Here is a 15,947-nt window from a genome sequence, read left to right on the forward strand (position 1 = left end):
CCAAAAAAAACAAATGCTCCACCTGCTGTTCGCCCACTTTCAAATGTGGAAGTGTTAGCGAGGGGAGATGGAGTTAACTGAAGTTCACTGAAGACCAGGAAACACCAACAACTACTGCTGCTCCTGAGACAACAGGATTTCCAGGGTTTTCCTCACCGTGCCGGGAGTGTTCTTACTGGCAGCAGACGACATCATGGGGAGGAGGCCGAGACGCTGGAGGTACGTCTGCAGGTTCCTCCTCAGCTCCACCTCCACAGGCTTCACTCTCTGGTCCACCGGGTCCATCGCCTCAGCTGCAGGCCTGTGAGACAAAAGTGTGTCATGAACAATCGTAGCAGAACTAAGAGTCTGAGGCAGTTATGACCATCATGATATTCAGGCTGTAGAATTGTCAAAAAAAAGTTCATAAAGTGAGTTCTTCTGCCGACAGAAGCCAAAGATCTTATTCACAACGAACCAGAACCTTCACCATTTGATCTACATAAAACCTGTCTGTAAACAAGTCAACACGGGTGTGTAAAGTCAGCGTGGTTTCATGTGGTGAACATCTGACCTGCCCTCTGTGTCGTAAGCAGGTCTGTTCTGCTGCGGCCTGAAAGGAACTCTCCTCAGTTTGGACAACTCCTTGGACAGAACCTGCTGTGTGGCATCATCTTCCCAGGTCAAACCTACGGACGGAAAAATGGACCGGACATTTAGAACCACAACAGATAACATGGGAACTCTCAATCTCCCTAATAATGACACAAACCTTGTACCCTGATGAGGATAGTTCAGGTTCTTTGAAGTATGGAACGTAAGACGTGCCCCACACCAAAGTCCATGGAGAAAATCAGCGTTTTTAGCCCAGTGGGAAAGAGGAGCTGCTGGTCCACTGCTGCCTCGTGTGGTCAGTTTGTGTCACTAAGATCAACTGAATGAACGATTTTAAACACTGAGTTTACAAAATCACACATTTGAACTTAGTGATGGAGCAGCAGTGGATCAACAACTCCTGTGTGCTGTGACGTAAAATCACTATTTTCTCTATGGACTTTGGTGTGGGAGAGTTAGTAGTTGATAAAGTGACAAAAACTCCCGTTTCCAGTTAGAAAGGGTTCTAAAATTATGTATAAATGAAGCATTAAGCACATGAAACTGTTCATGGGGGAAAAAAATTGTCAAACCTTTGGTTTTTAGTGATTTTGCAGCATTTATCAATTTATCAAGTTCTAATTTACGTACATACAAGACACAAACAGTATACAACCTATGTATAATCTATGCCATCTTAAGTCTACGATACCTTAGGAATATGTCCGTCACTTTATGTCACTGTTAGACAAAGTTTCTAAACCGCTCACGCTACGCACCAAACTCCATGTAGAAAATCAAGGATTTTACATCACATCATAGTGGAGTTGTTGATCCACTGCTGCCTCAACCAGTAAATTAAAATGTGTTATTTTGTCACTTCAGTGTTTGAATTTCTTTGTTCAGATTGACCTCAGTGACACAAAGTGACCACACGAGGCAGCAGTAGACCAGCAGCTCCTGTGTCCCTGTGAGTTAAAATCACTGAGTTTCTCTCTGGGGTTTGGTGTGGGAGAGTGAGTGGTCCACATTTTAGGTTTATTTTTCTGTTGGAAAAATCTTTCTAACAGTGAGATAAAGATGTGGACACATTTTAAAGATTCAGAATGTTTAATCTAACAGTGATATCCGTAGTTGAGTCTTTGCATTTCCTGGTGTTCCCACTGTCAGCCATGTTTTTCCAGAGAGGGTGAGTGTCTGAATCTCACTTTAATACCGGATATGCTCAAAGTTTACCAACTAACTGTTTTTTTTATTTTTCTACCTGTCACTGCACCAAAGGCACAGATGATGGACTTGGGAGAGTCAGCATCAGCAGCAAACTGACAAAGAAAACATAAATCTCTTCTGTAATTCAGCGAGTGTACAAGAAACAACAAGCTTTAAGAGCCGCTCAGGCTTCAGCGTCTGTCTCTGATGCTTAACATGCATCCAAACACGGCGCCTGGCAGCCGAACAGAGGAGCCGGCGCCAGCAGCAGATGGGGTGGCGGAACTAAATGTTACCGGAAATATGGCCACGAAAACACTGAATGTAAAAGTGAGGCGCTTGGCAGCAGGCGACGCGTTCCTCAAAGAACTCCAGATGTGGGTCGAGCACAGAGGATGCAGACTTTAAACATCACCGTAGCTGTCGGCTGAGAATCACGACAAACAGGAAGGTTTTTTACGATTCCGATTCTGGTTTAGCAAAACTGGATCGAAAAGAAAACTGTCAAATCCAAGACGAACCAAACATCACGTAAATGGTTCATTAAAGATCCATCCATGTTCGAACGCTACATCTACAGCGAGTTGCTTGTGAGCTACCATAGCAAGACTAGCTAGGCTGGTTTCAAATGAAGGACGCAGATAATGTCACATGATTTCTGTTCACAAAACACCAAAAAATAGAGGCAGCCAACTAATGAGCTAACTGCTGAGAGGCTAAGAAGCTACCGGCTAGTTGCTTGTGAGTTACTTTTGCAAGATTAGCAAGATGTTGTTTTCAAATGAAGCACACAGCATACAAATAATGTTACATCATCTCTGTTCACAATGTAAAACAGAGGCAGCTAGCAACAAGCTAGCCTTTGGCTGCTAGGAAACTAGACAAGATTGTCTGTTTTCAGCCGTGAAATGCTGTTAAATCGTTTTTTTTCCTTCACGAAAACCAAAGAGAAGTGACAATACGCCGTTTAATGCATCGACAACAACAACAAAAAACGCACTGTAGCTTCAAGAAAGACACAACTACACTCACAGACGTCGCTGCTGCCGTCGTTCGTTACAGAGTGATTCAGCGTGCCGACAAATGTCTTTGGACAAAATGAATTATGACCCCAACGGCCACCCATCAGCCACACGCCGCTCTCTCAGCAGCTGCGCGGCACGGCCAGCTTTCACCATCAAAGAGACATAAATGGCGGCTTTAATAGCGGCAGCCGTGTCGGGCGGGGAAGACGGGTGAACAGACGGCATCTGACACGACAGGTTAATAAACGCAGGATCCCCTGCCAGGTTATTCAGAGCCACCTCTCAGACTTCACCGGCACACACAGAAACGAAGGAGGCTGCGAGTCCGACGGAGGCAAAAGACGCTCAGAGGGACAAAGATGCACGATTGAGCAACAGAAAATTAGTTTTATCTCCCGAATGGACGGAAATACAGGAGGACAACAGAGGGGAGGTCAAAGTCAGAAAATGACTGACTGGTTCATTTATTTTTTCTGTTCTGTCCAAACGACCACAGGCCAAAGCTTGACTCTTATGAAATGTAAACCTAAACCAAAGCCAGACTTTGGTGTGAGAGAGTGAGTGGTTTACAAACTTCAGTTTCCTGTTGGAAAAGTCCGTCTAACAGTGAGATAGAGACGTGAACATGTTCTTAAAATATCATAGACTTAAGCTGACATAGATTTCATATGATATGTATTTTATTAAGTGCGCAAATTTACAGATTATATTAGTTTTTTGATTCATTAAAGTTCTAGTATGTAAAATGTGCAGAATTTGCAGAAATTAAAATTGCTAAAATATTCACAGTGGAAGACCCACGGGCTGTTGTTCAGATGTCTGCCTCCATCTAGTGGTGAAATGCAATATCAGCATCTTACCCCCCCCCCACACACACCACACACAAGGAAATGCAGCTGTCATCAATAGTCAGGGTTTTTTCTGCCACTTCTGTGACACCTGATGTTATTGGACAAATAAGTAAATGTTATTGTGCTTTTTATCCAGAAATAAATCCCACATTTAAAGAGCTTTTCAATAATTGACATTAGTTGATGTCATAATAAGCATTAACTTAACTTACTGTTAATTAATGTTTTAACTGAGGTGAATGAAGGTATTATTTCACATTTGTTTAAGTCAAGTTGTTTAACTCTGCTAATGGGATTGTTGAGTAAGCAGAACGTAACGATAATTAATAATACTGTACGACCAAATATTAACATATGCTTAACACAACAGATACTTACTTTATAATAAGGGTCACACCGAGAATTAATCACAGCTTGATTATAGTTAAGTATTGACTATTTAGCGCCATTACAACTATATAACTTAATAAAGTGTTGATTAAGTGTGTGAATGAGATCCTGGATTGCAAAACAATGAAAACAAAAGACAAATACCTTTTTATTCTTTATTTCAAGCTCCCGTTATAGTTTTATGAATTAACATAGATTCAGAGGAACAAAGGACCCGCCCACAGTGTTTGATTGACAGGTGATCGCAGCAATGAGACCAAACAGAGTTTAACTCACGGCCTCTTTAATTAACAGAAGACCTGCACTGTGGTCCAAGTAAACTCCTCCTCTGCAGACTTTAACATCTGAGACTTTAGTCTTGATACCAGCTCGTGGAACAATCTAAAACCCAAGATTTGTCATTGAATCCAAATCCACATTCTTCTGACTCTCCTGATCTGCTGATGTTCTTGTACGTCACTGCTACACCAACTCCTAATCCTGTCCACTCAACCTCCCAGTAACAACCAGTCAGACTCTCTATACTCAGGACCTGATGAAAATCAGTGAATCCGTCCGTGTGACGAGGATAAGACTGATCTTTCATCATGAATGTTACTTTTCTGTTTCCCCCAGATAAGAACAGCTTTGTGTTTACTGTGTTTGGATCCAGTATGAGTTCTGAGGAATTCAGCTCCGGTCTTCGGCTCTGGTTCTGTCAGGAAGTGTTTGTAGGTGTTTGTCTCAGTCAGAACGTACTGCAGTTGACCTCTGACCTTTGCCACAGCTGCCGTCACCTCCTCAAAGTATGTGGGAGGTTGGACGTTGACGGTTGACGAGTGTGTAGATGGACTGAGTGCTGACACTGAGCGGGGGTTGAGGAGAAACTGGGTGTGATCGTGTGTGAGCTTCTTCAGTTCAGCTTCTCTCTTCTTCAGCTCAGTGATCTCCTGCTGCAGCTTCTGAATGTCTTCGAGTCGACTCACTTCAGTTTCCTGCTGGGATCTGATGTGCTGGCGTTCACCTTCTTAACCAGCACCTTCTCGTCTTTGTCTCTGTCCTGGAGTCTCTGGTGGTCTTCTTCTAGACTCAGATCTAACCCTAACCCTAACCCTAACCCTTCTTCTAGACTCAGATCCAGCACTCTCTGCCTCTGCGTCCTCTCTGCTGCAGTTGAGACCGTGTGGTGATCTTTATGTTCTTCCACAGAGCAGAGGTAACAGATACACTGCTGATCAGTGCGGTAGAACATCTTCATCACCTTATTGTGATGAGGGCAGATGTTCTCCTGGAGATTCTTGGAGGGCTCCACTAGGGATGGGGCTGATCCGATCCAGTACTGGGTTCCGATACAAACGTAATTCACGGATCGGAAATTTCCAATCCAACTGTAGAGATTTCCGATCCGATCCGTCCGTCCGTGCTTTAATTAGGGCTGTAACCAACCAAATAAATTCTTGGTCGACTGAAGCCCTGAAATTTTTTCTATGATTTGCCATGTTTGTAGTCGCGCTGTGATATGCAACTGTTGCTGGCAAACTTTGCATTTGACTTTTTTAACGCCATCTATTTTTGTAAAATGCTGCCACACTGCCAATGTCTTTGACATGGATCTTAGAGGACTGACTGTTGCCTAAAATGAAACGCTCAAAATTTAATAAAACCACCGACGTACTTTAATCTATCTGCCTCTTGTTGGTTGGGCTAATCCAAAATACTGAAAACAAGGGGTGTGTTCTCTGAAGACAAGCTGTTACCTGTGAAACAGGGGTGCTCTGAAAACACCCACATTAGCACTTGGTAAATTCCTCCAGATGAAATCAAATTAACCAAAGACTATATGAAATTAACATGGCAAAAAGTCGACTTATCAGAATCGGAGTTGAACCAGAACGTCGACTGGGACTTTACAGCCCCCGCTTTAATGTTGTCTGCTGAAATGTCTCAACGAGTGATTCCCTGACTGCTCTGCTAGCTGGCTGCAAAAAGTGGAATGGATTTTCTGAAAAGAGGCGAGTCTCAATGAGGAATTCAGGAAATCCATTCCACAGTTTACAGCCAGCTAGCAGGCAAGCATTGACCAGCATTGACCAGCAATGACCAGCAATGACCAGGAGTTAACCAGGAAAATCAGCTCCGCAACCTCCTCTGCAACCGACGTAATCCCAGCCGTCCCCGCTGAGTGCACTCCCTCCGCCGGTGGTGTGTTGCGACCGGCTCAAGGTCGGCTTGGAAAAGCTCAGGGCGAAAGTGGCAGGCGGAAGGTTGATGCGGCATCAACCTCAGAGCAGAAAGAAGAGCCAAGCGCAGCCATCCACCTCCTCTCAACCACACCCGTACTGTGGATGTTACAGAGCAAGAGTGGCCTGATTTAAAATCAACACCAGACTCCGCTTCATCCATGACGCGTACAGAGTACTGACGGTGCTGTGTCTGAATTTCAGCAGGTAAGTTTACATGTTGTATGTTTGTTAAAGCCCACATAGACCGGAAGCTCCAATTAACGCTGCGTTTGTGTGTGTATCTGCGTCATTACCTCGTTTATGAAACCCTAAAGTTTCAGAACAAACAGTTCAGCCACTGCTGAGAAAATAGGGTTTTATTGTTTTCCTGGGCTCTGCGAAGCAGATCGGCACTTCCTTAGTTTGATGTCGTCATCAGAAATCCTCACCACTCCTCTCACCACCGTAGCGCCTCCTGGTGCGGGCACTAGTCCGGGCACATCCGGTTGCATACATTCAACCGCAGAAGAAGAAGAACTACTCTCGTTGTAGCTGCTGAGATGCAGAGCATCCACCGTGCCAGAGGGGGAGCTGTGTATCTGAGAGCTGGCCTACCAATTACGTCACTTCCAGGTACCTGGCCAATCACAGGACAGTGGGAAAGCTCTCGTTGGCTGGCCAATCACAACACAGTCCATATTCTGGGGGTGTGGTTTTGGTCTGAAACAGCGTGGCTGACGAGAGCGTCAGTGAGGAGATATTTTGATCGGCTCGTTCGCAGCGATTAGGAGGATTTTAACCATGAAAACAAGTTAATATATGTAATTAGACCTCCATAACTAACATATATGTGATACAAGCATTCGATGTCACCTTTAACGTTAAGTTAACGTTACTGCAGCATAATATGTGCTTGAACTGGGATCCATGTAACGCTAACTTAAGATATGAGTGTGTAGTCTTATGTTATGGCTATATAGCTAACTAAATGAAAAGCTAACTGAATATAGACAGTAACTGATAAAGCTTAACCTGTTAAAATCTATTACATCGGCTGTTAAACTGCTCACTGTTATGTTTATCTTGTCCTCACAGTGACCTCTGACCCTGATGTAAGGAGGACAAGGCCAGTCGGTGTGAATCTGTTCACACTGACAGAAAAAGAAAATGAGTAAAGAAAAACAGTCACAAGTGCCACTGTGGCGAGTGCCACAGTCACAACTTTATTAGTAAAGGTTTGCAGCCCTTTTCTACAGTGGAGGTGAGTAAACTGTTGCTATTGTTGACCAGTTAAGTCTAGGTTATCTCAGCTTAGATTATGGTTTTTGAGTAATAATAATACAACCACGTTATTGTTATGTTTTGTGTTCTAATGTCAAATAGGGAGACGATAAGACATTGATTTTACCTCTGTAAGTTTCTGTGAGATCCTTAGTGAAAATGACTTGTCACTTTTGCAATTGTTCTTTTTGCACTGAAAACAATTTGTAGTTCATTTTTTTTATGTAAAAAAACTGCATTGAGTGTAAAAATGCCAAAACTGAAAAATAAAAACTAAGGATGGATTTTTTTTCCATAATGTGTAATGTAATTTTCTTTTTTAGAAATGATATTATAAAACTGGTATCGAAAAAAGTATCGATCAAGAACCGGTATCGAAATGAAAGTATCAGTATTGGTACCGGTATCTAAAATGTTTGATTGATACCCAGGCCTAGAAATCTCAGGCCACATCTTCAGCTCCAGCATAGCAGTGATCAGCAGGAGCATCGTGGAGTCCAGTCTTCTTCAGCTCCTCCACTAAATCACATGGTGTTTTTCATCAGTTTAGGCCTCAGTCTGAAGGTCTCTCTACACAGAGGACAGCTGTAGATCTTCCTCTCATCCTCTTGATCTCAGTGGTTGTTAATACAGTTCATACAGTAGTAGTAGAACTGTAGATCCAGATCGAGCAGCAGAATCTGTTTCCGTCCAGCTGATTTCCTCTCTGAGCCATTTCTCCTCCTGATAACGACTAAGGAAAATTCACTGTGACTCAGACTTTTAAAGAGGCAGAGTGATTGAGGACTGACCGTGATGAACAGCTTCAACGTTGATTACTGTAAAAAATTAACCTGTGAAGTTTGCAGCACTTCTCTAAGAAAGTGAATGATACAGAAATGAGCAAATGACCGAAATGTGATTCTTTAAATTTACTTTTTCAAGTTACGCTGCTCACAAACAGCCGAGGTCAGGGTGTGAATTTACCTTATGACAGTCGAAAACTCCCTTGCTATTGTTACGACAATCAAACTTGATATCGTACCAGATTTTCTTTAAAAAAAAAAAGAATAATGTCACGTTTTACAGCCGCATTTAACAGGTGACATCACAAGAACGAGTAAAAGAGGCTAAAGTATGTTTGTAAGGAAAGAAAAGTCAAGCAAGAGGAATAAAATGAAGAGAAACACGACAACGTCAAAGAATAATAATAAGAATACAAAGAGTTTTCACCACTTCACTACCTGCTGGCTTCAGCTGCTGCTAGCTGCTACTGTGACTGCTAGCTTTTAGTCTCCATGCCAACATAGCTGCTAGTTTCTGCTGTAGCTACCACTTACTATTGTGGCTGCTAATGTAGCTGGTACTGTGACTGCAAGCTGTTACTGTGGTTAACAGTGTAGCTGCTAGTTGCTGCTGTGGCTACTAGCTATAAATGTATCTGCCAATGTAGCTGCTAGTTGATGTGTAACTAGGGCGGGTGCTTGGCTGAATTCCTATAAATACGCGAGGAATGGGAGGTGTGGCGTGAGTGCGTGTGAAAAGCGCCATTTGCGTGAGAGTTGGCAGCCCTGCTGTAGCGGCTAGTTGTTATTGTGGCTGCTAGCTGTAAGTATAGCTGCCAATGTAGCTGCTAGTCACTCCTGTGACTGCTAGCCACAGGTCTAGTTGCTGTTGTGGCTGCTAGCTACAAGTGTAGCTGCTAGCTGTTATTGTGGCTGATAGCTGAAAGTACAGCTGCCAGTGTAGCTCCTAGTCACTCCTGTGGCTGCTAGCTGCAAGTGTAGCTGCTAGTTGCTATGACTGCTAGTTGACACTATAGCAGCTAGTTGCTATTGTGGCTGCTAAATGTTACTGTAGCTATCAGTGTAGCTGCTAGTCATTCATGTGGCTGCTAGCTGACACTTTAGCTGCCAGTTACTGCTGTGGCTGCTAGCTGTAAGTGTATCTGCCAATGTAGCTGCTAGTTCATGTGACTGCTAACTGACACTGTAGTGGCTAATTGCTGCTGTGGCTGCTAGCTGTAGGTATAGCTGTCAATGTAGCTGCTAGTCACTCCTGTGGCTGCTAACTGAAACTGTAGAAGCTAATTACTTCACCCCAAGCATAGTATTGTTTTTGGTGACTCTGTGTGTGTGCCCGTCTGTGCTTCTGCATTTGCATTTCCCAACATGACCAACAGAGGCCGCCAGAGGCTTGTTGCATGAATGGGGTGAAGTCTGCATCTCTGATTGCCTTGTTGCTAATGTGGTTGCTAGCTGAAAGTGTAGCTACCAATATAGCTGCTAGCTGCTAGTAGGTGTGGGAGAGCGGTTTACAAACTTTAGCTTCCTGTTGTAACAGCTCATCTTAAATCAAGATAAAGTCGAGAACATCGACTGTAGAGTGGTTTTCAGTGAGACTGAACTTATTCTGCTGTGAGTGTGTGTGTGTGTGTGTGTGTGTCACCTCTGTTGGACAGCTTCTCCAGCAGCATCCTGAAACGCTGCACCACAGATGGGGAGACATCGTAGGTGTAAATGTCCTTCACTGGAACAGAGTGACACCTCCCAAACATCCCATCTGTGAACACAACAGCAGCAACACACACCAACATGACAACGTCTCCATGACGACAGGCAAAAAAGCAGGACACACTTCAATAACAGGTGTAAACATAATCTGATAAATCAGCACTATCAGCAGGTACACAAGGACACACTTGACATAAATGGGTTAGGGTTAGTGTAAATGAGACATTTTAACAACAGCTGTAACTCTCTCTGTCTGTCTGTCTGTCTGTCTGTCTGTCTGTCTGTCTGTCTCTCTCTCTCTCTCTGTCTGTCTCGCTCTCTGTCTGTCTCCCTCTCTCTCTCTCTGTGTGTCTGTCTCTCCCTCTCTCTCTGTCTGTCTCCCTCTCTCTGTCTCTCCCACTGTCTGTCTCTGTCTCTGTCTCTCTCTCTGTCTTTCTCTGTGTATCTCTCTCTGTCTCTCTCTCTGTATCTCTCTCTCTCTGTGTCTCCCTCTGGCTCAGGGTTGTAGTCACGACAACGACACACACTTTTTTCAGGACCGACCTGAGACCATCCGATCAAAATCTGCTCTCTGGACTCTTTTAATCTTTTTTACGACGTGTCACGCAGGGTGACTTTTCACTCAGTCATAAATCTTACGGTGTGAACATGAATAACAGGAAGTGTCCAGTCTCAAACCTAAAGGGTGTAAATTAACGTTAAACACATTAAGTTTAGTTCTTCTGGTATAGCCACTCTCCCACAACAAAGTCCACAGAGAAAATCAGTGATTTTAGCTGCGGACACAGTAGCTGCTGGTCCTCTGCTGCCTCGTGTGGTCACTTTGTGTCACTGAAGTCAATCTGAAGAAGGATGTCAAACATTGACGTGACAAAATAAGACATCTGAACTTAGTGATGGAGGCAGCAGTGGATCATCAACTCCTGTGTGTGTGATGTTAAAATCACTGCTTTTCTCTATGGGCTGTGGTGCAGGAGAGTGAGTGGTTTAGAAACTTCAGAATAAACTGTGTAAGGACTTCAAAAGATCTCAATTCTCCTGTTTAACGAAGGCAACACATTTGTGTCACGGAGTGAAACGAGGTCACCTGAAGCTGTCACAGCGCAGACAGAATCTGGGCTCGGCTAAAAATAAAACTTACCACCGATATTATCTTTTCGTTTTCCCAAGACCACACACACACATTAGATGAGCTTTCAGAACGACAAGGCAAAGACAGGAAGTTCATTTAATTTACAGCAAACACACACAATATCTTCTATGTCATACACACCAGTTCAGTTATACAGATACATCTATAATCTCTATATATGACATGGAACATAAAAGGGAAAACATCAGACTGAAATGAGTGAGTGTGTGTTGCGTCTCTTACCGTTGACACAGATCTCGTATGCTGAACACAGTTCATTCTCAAACAGGCAACCTGTGAGACACACAACCAGGTTAGTGTTAGTTAATGTTAGTTAATGTTGGTTAGTGGTAGTTAATGTTAGTTAATGTTGGTTAATGTTAGTTAATGTTAGTTAATATTGGATAGAGTTGGTTAATGTTTGTTAGAGTTGGTTAATGTTGGTTAGAGTTGGTTAATGTTAGTTAATGTTAGTAATGTTGGTTAGAGTTGGTTAATGTTAGTTAATATTGGTTAGAGTTGGTTAGAGTTGGTTAATGTTAGATAATGTTAGATAATGTTAGTTTATGTGGTTAATGTTGGTTAGTCAAACCTGAAAATGATGATGTTCTCAAATATCAAATGATTCACTTTTAATGATTTGATATATGGAGCAAGTGTGTGTGTGTGTGTGTGTGTGTGTGTGTGTGTACACAGGTATTACTATGGATTAGGTCAGTGGTAGTTATGATTAAGGTTAGAGCTAGTCTCCAGAAAATTAATGTAAATCAATGCAATGTCCTCTGAAGTCATGGAAACCGGACTGTGTGTGCGCGCGTGATTATCTATGTGTGTGTGTCTTATTTTTCCTCTATAAATAGCTGATAATCAATATTCTCCCACTGATCTCAGACCTGCAGTGAAGACTGATGCAGGAAAGAGAGAGAGAGTGGGCGAGAGAGCAGACCCCTACCCCTCCTCCTTCAGATTACATAAGCAGCACACACACATCAGAGGAGACACTTCCTGTTTACACGTTTACCTTCACAAACAACAGAAATGTTTACGCTTAAGCTGCCGATCGTTTCACAATATATCAATCAATACATCAGTGTGGTATTTATTTATTCACACGACACAGTCGTACAACGATATGTCGCGATATCGGTCTAAACTGAAAGAAAACAAAACATTACTGTGAAAAGTGTGAGAACAAAGGTCATAGGTCATATCCCGCTGTAAACGCCCTCTTCTTCAGCCAGGTCACTTCTGACCCAAGTTTCCCCTTGTTCATTTGAGCAGCCCCGCCGTGAGGAGACATGAAGTAATGACGCCCGGTGAGTGAAACTTCCTTTATGATTTGTACTGGTTTATTATCATATAACACGAGGACGGACAGCGATGTATGTATACGTGTAGATATGTGAGATATGTGAACATACACATATAAGTCCACCAAGGATGTCTCACAAAGTTCCTTCATGGTTGTTTATGTTGAAACGTTTGAATTAAAAGTGACTTTGAGCTCAAACAAGTGTCACGATGTTGAAGAGAACTTCCTGGTTTCTTTCCTCCAGCGAGGAGGTTGTGACCTTTCCGTGCTTTGAGGACGTTTTTAATCTCCCATGGCAGCGCCGCACTCTGACGATAATCTCAGAACGCTGAAATTATTGATGCCATATAATATTTAATCTGACAGTGACCTATTAAAGGAATTTCCCACTCACTTTTTGAAAATAGCAGAAGCAGTTTTTCGTAAATCTCCTCCCGACAGTCATGTTTGTAGGTGATTTTAAATTTTCTAGGGGGCGCTGTTGTTTCATTTCGCTACACACACAAACACCCTGTCTGCAATCTTCATGTAAGAGCTCATTTTCTGTTGTTTGCACTCATTGTCACAACAACACAAACCTGTAGCTTTAGCTGTAGCTTCTGTTGTTGTTCTGCCGCTGTTTAGTTGTCGTAAACATAAACAGTCTGTCCTTCATTTTACAACAGCTGAGCTAGTCACGCAAGAATTGCTCACAAGCAATGTGCAGCTCTGATTTTTCCTCTCTGAACAAAAACAATGTCACGTTATTTGTGTGCTACGTCTTTCTGTCTGAAAACAGCCTAGCTAGTCTTGCGAGAATTGCTCAACAACAACTAGCAGGTAGCTTCTTAGCCTCTCAGCAACTAGCTTGATAGCTAGCTACCTCTTCTTTTTTATCGTAAACAAAAGCAATGTCACGTTATTTGTTTAGTTTAGCTCGTCTTGCTTGAGTTGCTCTCGAGAAACTAGCAGGTAGCTACATAGCCTCTCAGCAGCCAGTAGCTCACTTGTTAGCTAGCTGCTGCCTCTGTTTGTTTGTTTTCTCCGTAAACAAAAACAATGTCAAGTTATTTGTTTGCTACGTCTTTCATCTGAAAATAGCCTAGCCAGTCTAGCCTCCAACAACTAGCAGGTAGCTTCTTAGCCTCTCAGCAGCTAGCTTGTGAGTTAGCTACCTCTTCTTTTTTGTAGTAAAACAAAAACAATGTCACATTATTTGTTTGCTACGTCTCGCAATAATTGCTCACAAACAACTAACAGGTAGCTTCTTAGCATCTTAGCAGCTAGCTACGTCGTCTTTTTCATCATAAACAAAAACAATGTTACGTGACTTGTTTAGTTTAGTTTAGTTTAGCTCATCTTGCATACGTTGCTCTCGAGAAACTAGCAGGCAGCTACATATCCTCTCAGCATCAAGTAGCTAGCTTGTGAGTTAGCTACCCCAGTTTTTAAACAAAAACAGTGTCACGTTAATAGTTTTAGCTTGTCTCATACTTTTAGTCATATTATTCTCTTACACGTGAATACTGGGCTGCAATTAACAGATTATTTTCATTAATTAGATTTTTGGTTCATAAAACGTCAAAAAATGTTGTAAAATGTTGATCAGTGTTTGTCAAACATGGAAATGACTTTTGTTTTTGTCCACAAACACAAAATGACTCAGTTTAGAATGATTTCTTTGTTTTATGGAGCAAAGAAAGCAGGAAATATTCACATTTGAGAAGCCGAAATATTCTATATCTACGATATTAAAAATAGTTTATTAGCCATCGATTAATAACTGCGGCCCTGTTTAAGTACATTTTCTCTGTGAAAGATGAATCTTTTCACATTTGTGCGTCGCTTTTCTGGCTTCACTGAAGAAAATGAAAATAAAAATATAGATTTAAACATTCTACATTACATCTTTTAATTTCTCAGGTGTTGTTTTACATATAAAATATATTTGGACATTATTAATAACATTTATTCTCTTTTAAACCTAATATATTTGGCTCTAAACAGGTGCAGGGCCTGGTGTTTCAGGGCCCTCTGCAGTGACTCCCTGGAAACCGTGTGCGTAGTTTTTAGTAAAAAAACCGCGGTGAATCGTTTCCACCATGTTCATTTATTCTGGGTTTGTTTTATGTTTTTTTTTTTCCTCCTGAGCTCAGGTGAAGCTGCGGCGGACACACACACGCAGAAAATGGCTGAGGAGAACCTAACGCGGCTCCGGTCACGTCACCGTGGAAAAACAGACCATAAACTCACCGAATCTCCTGTCAGAGGAAGCGGGGGAGGAGAGGAAGATGAGGAAGAGGAGCAGGTGGCAGGAGGAAGGCGAGCGATTCATGTCTCCTCTGGGTTTTTAGCACTCCGCTGTTAAAACGACATTTTTTCTAGGGGGTTCGGTTCGTCTTCCTTCCTGAAGAGCCGGGGGCTGTGGATGGATGAATGTAGGCGGAGGAGGAGAGGATGCAGCAGGGCGTGAGTCGTCCTGCTGCTGGAGGAGGAGGAGGCGGCTCACACACACACTAGTGTTCACCACACACTGCACTTCCGGTGAGGATTTTCAAAATAAAGGCATAACAACAAAAGCTCCAAATCAAAATGTCCACGTATGAAACAGCAATTTACAAACTCATTAGTGTTCACAAGTGTATTAAATGCACTTATGTTGCATTTGTTTCAGAGTAAATCCATCGGGTTTTAGCGCCGGACATCACATGACATGAGTGTGATTATGCCGCCATGTTAGCAGGAAAAACCTGGCCATACACATGTGGACGTGACAACGTTCATTTTCAAGTCACTCGAGCAATATATCGCACAACCTGACATACTCAATATATCCCTCCTTACACTGCCCCCTGGTGGACATTACAAACCTGCAGTATCCCAATATCTTCAACTCTTCCAGTGGAATTTCCTTGTCTGACCCTGGTGAAAATGGTTACACATCACAATAAAAGCATGTAAAATAAACAACATATGAACGTTATCTAGCGTCAGTACCTCACTACCTGATCTGCATTGATCACTTCTGCACTCAGTCAGTGCTGACTGTGCTGTGAGCGCCCCTCTGTGGCAGAAACCAGACTGAATACACAGTCACTTCACAGAAAAAGCTTGCCTATAAAAGTCAGAGTCAGATTAAGATTACAATATTTTGAGATTATGATGTTTGGAGCTTCATTTTAACATTAAAAGCGACATAGAATGCTTGTATCACACATATATGTTAGTTATGGAGGTCTACTTACATATATTAACTTGTTTTCGTGGTTAAAATCCTCCTAATCGCTGCAAACGAGCTGATCAAAATATCTCCTCACTGACGCTCTCGTCAGCCGCACTGTTTCAGACCAAAACCACACCCCCAGAACCAGGACTGTGTTGTGATTGGCCAGCCAACAAGAGCTTTCCTACTGTACTGTGATTGGCCAGGTACCTGGAAGTGACGTAATAGATAGGCCAGCTCTCAGATACACAGCTCCCCCTCTGGCACGGTGGATGCTCT

At 42.6% G+C, this 15,947-nt stretch overlaps 1 protein-coding gene across 1 annotated transcript in view; it reads right to left on the reverse strand.

Moving 5' to 3' along the window:
* The window catches only part of LOC131445625 (receptor-type tyrosine-protein phosphatase N2-like), a 110,515-nt gene extending 95,537 nt beyond the window's left edge, over positions 1–14,978 (reverse strand). The window contains exons 1-5 of the mRNA XM_058616432.1: positions 14,699–14,978; positions 11,398–11,448; positions 9,958–10,071; positions 554–668; positions 157–301 (exon numbers count right to left, since the gene is read on the reverse strand). Coding sequence (XP_058472415.1) covers positions 157–301; positions 554–668; positions 9,958–10,071; positions 11,398–11,448; positions 14,699–14,780 — 507 coding nt within the window. The 5' untranslated portion in view covers positions 14,781–14,978. The remainder of the gene's footprint in view (positions 1–156; positions 302–553; positions 669–9,957; positions 10,072–11,397; positions 11,449–14,698) is intronic.
* Positions 14,979–15,947: the final 969 nt, after the last annotated feature.

This window comes from Solea solea, chromosome 1, assembly GCF_958295425.1.
Source record: "Solea solea chromosome 1, fSolSol10.1, whole genome shotgun sequence".
Classification (NCBI taxonomy): Eukaryota; Metazoa; Chordata; class Actinopteri; order Pleuronectiformes; family Soleidae; genus Solea; species Solea solea.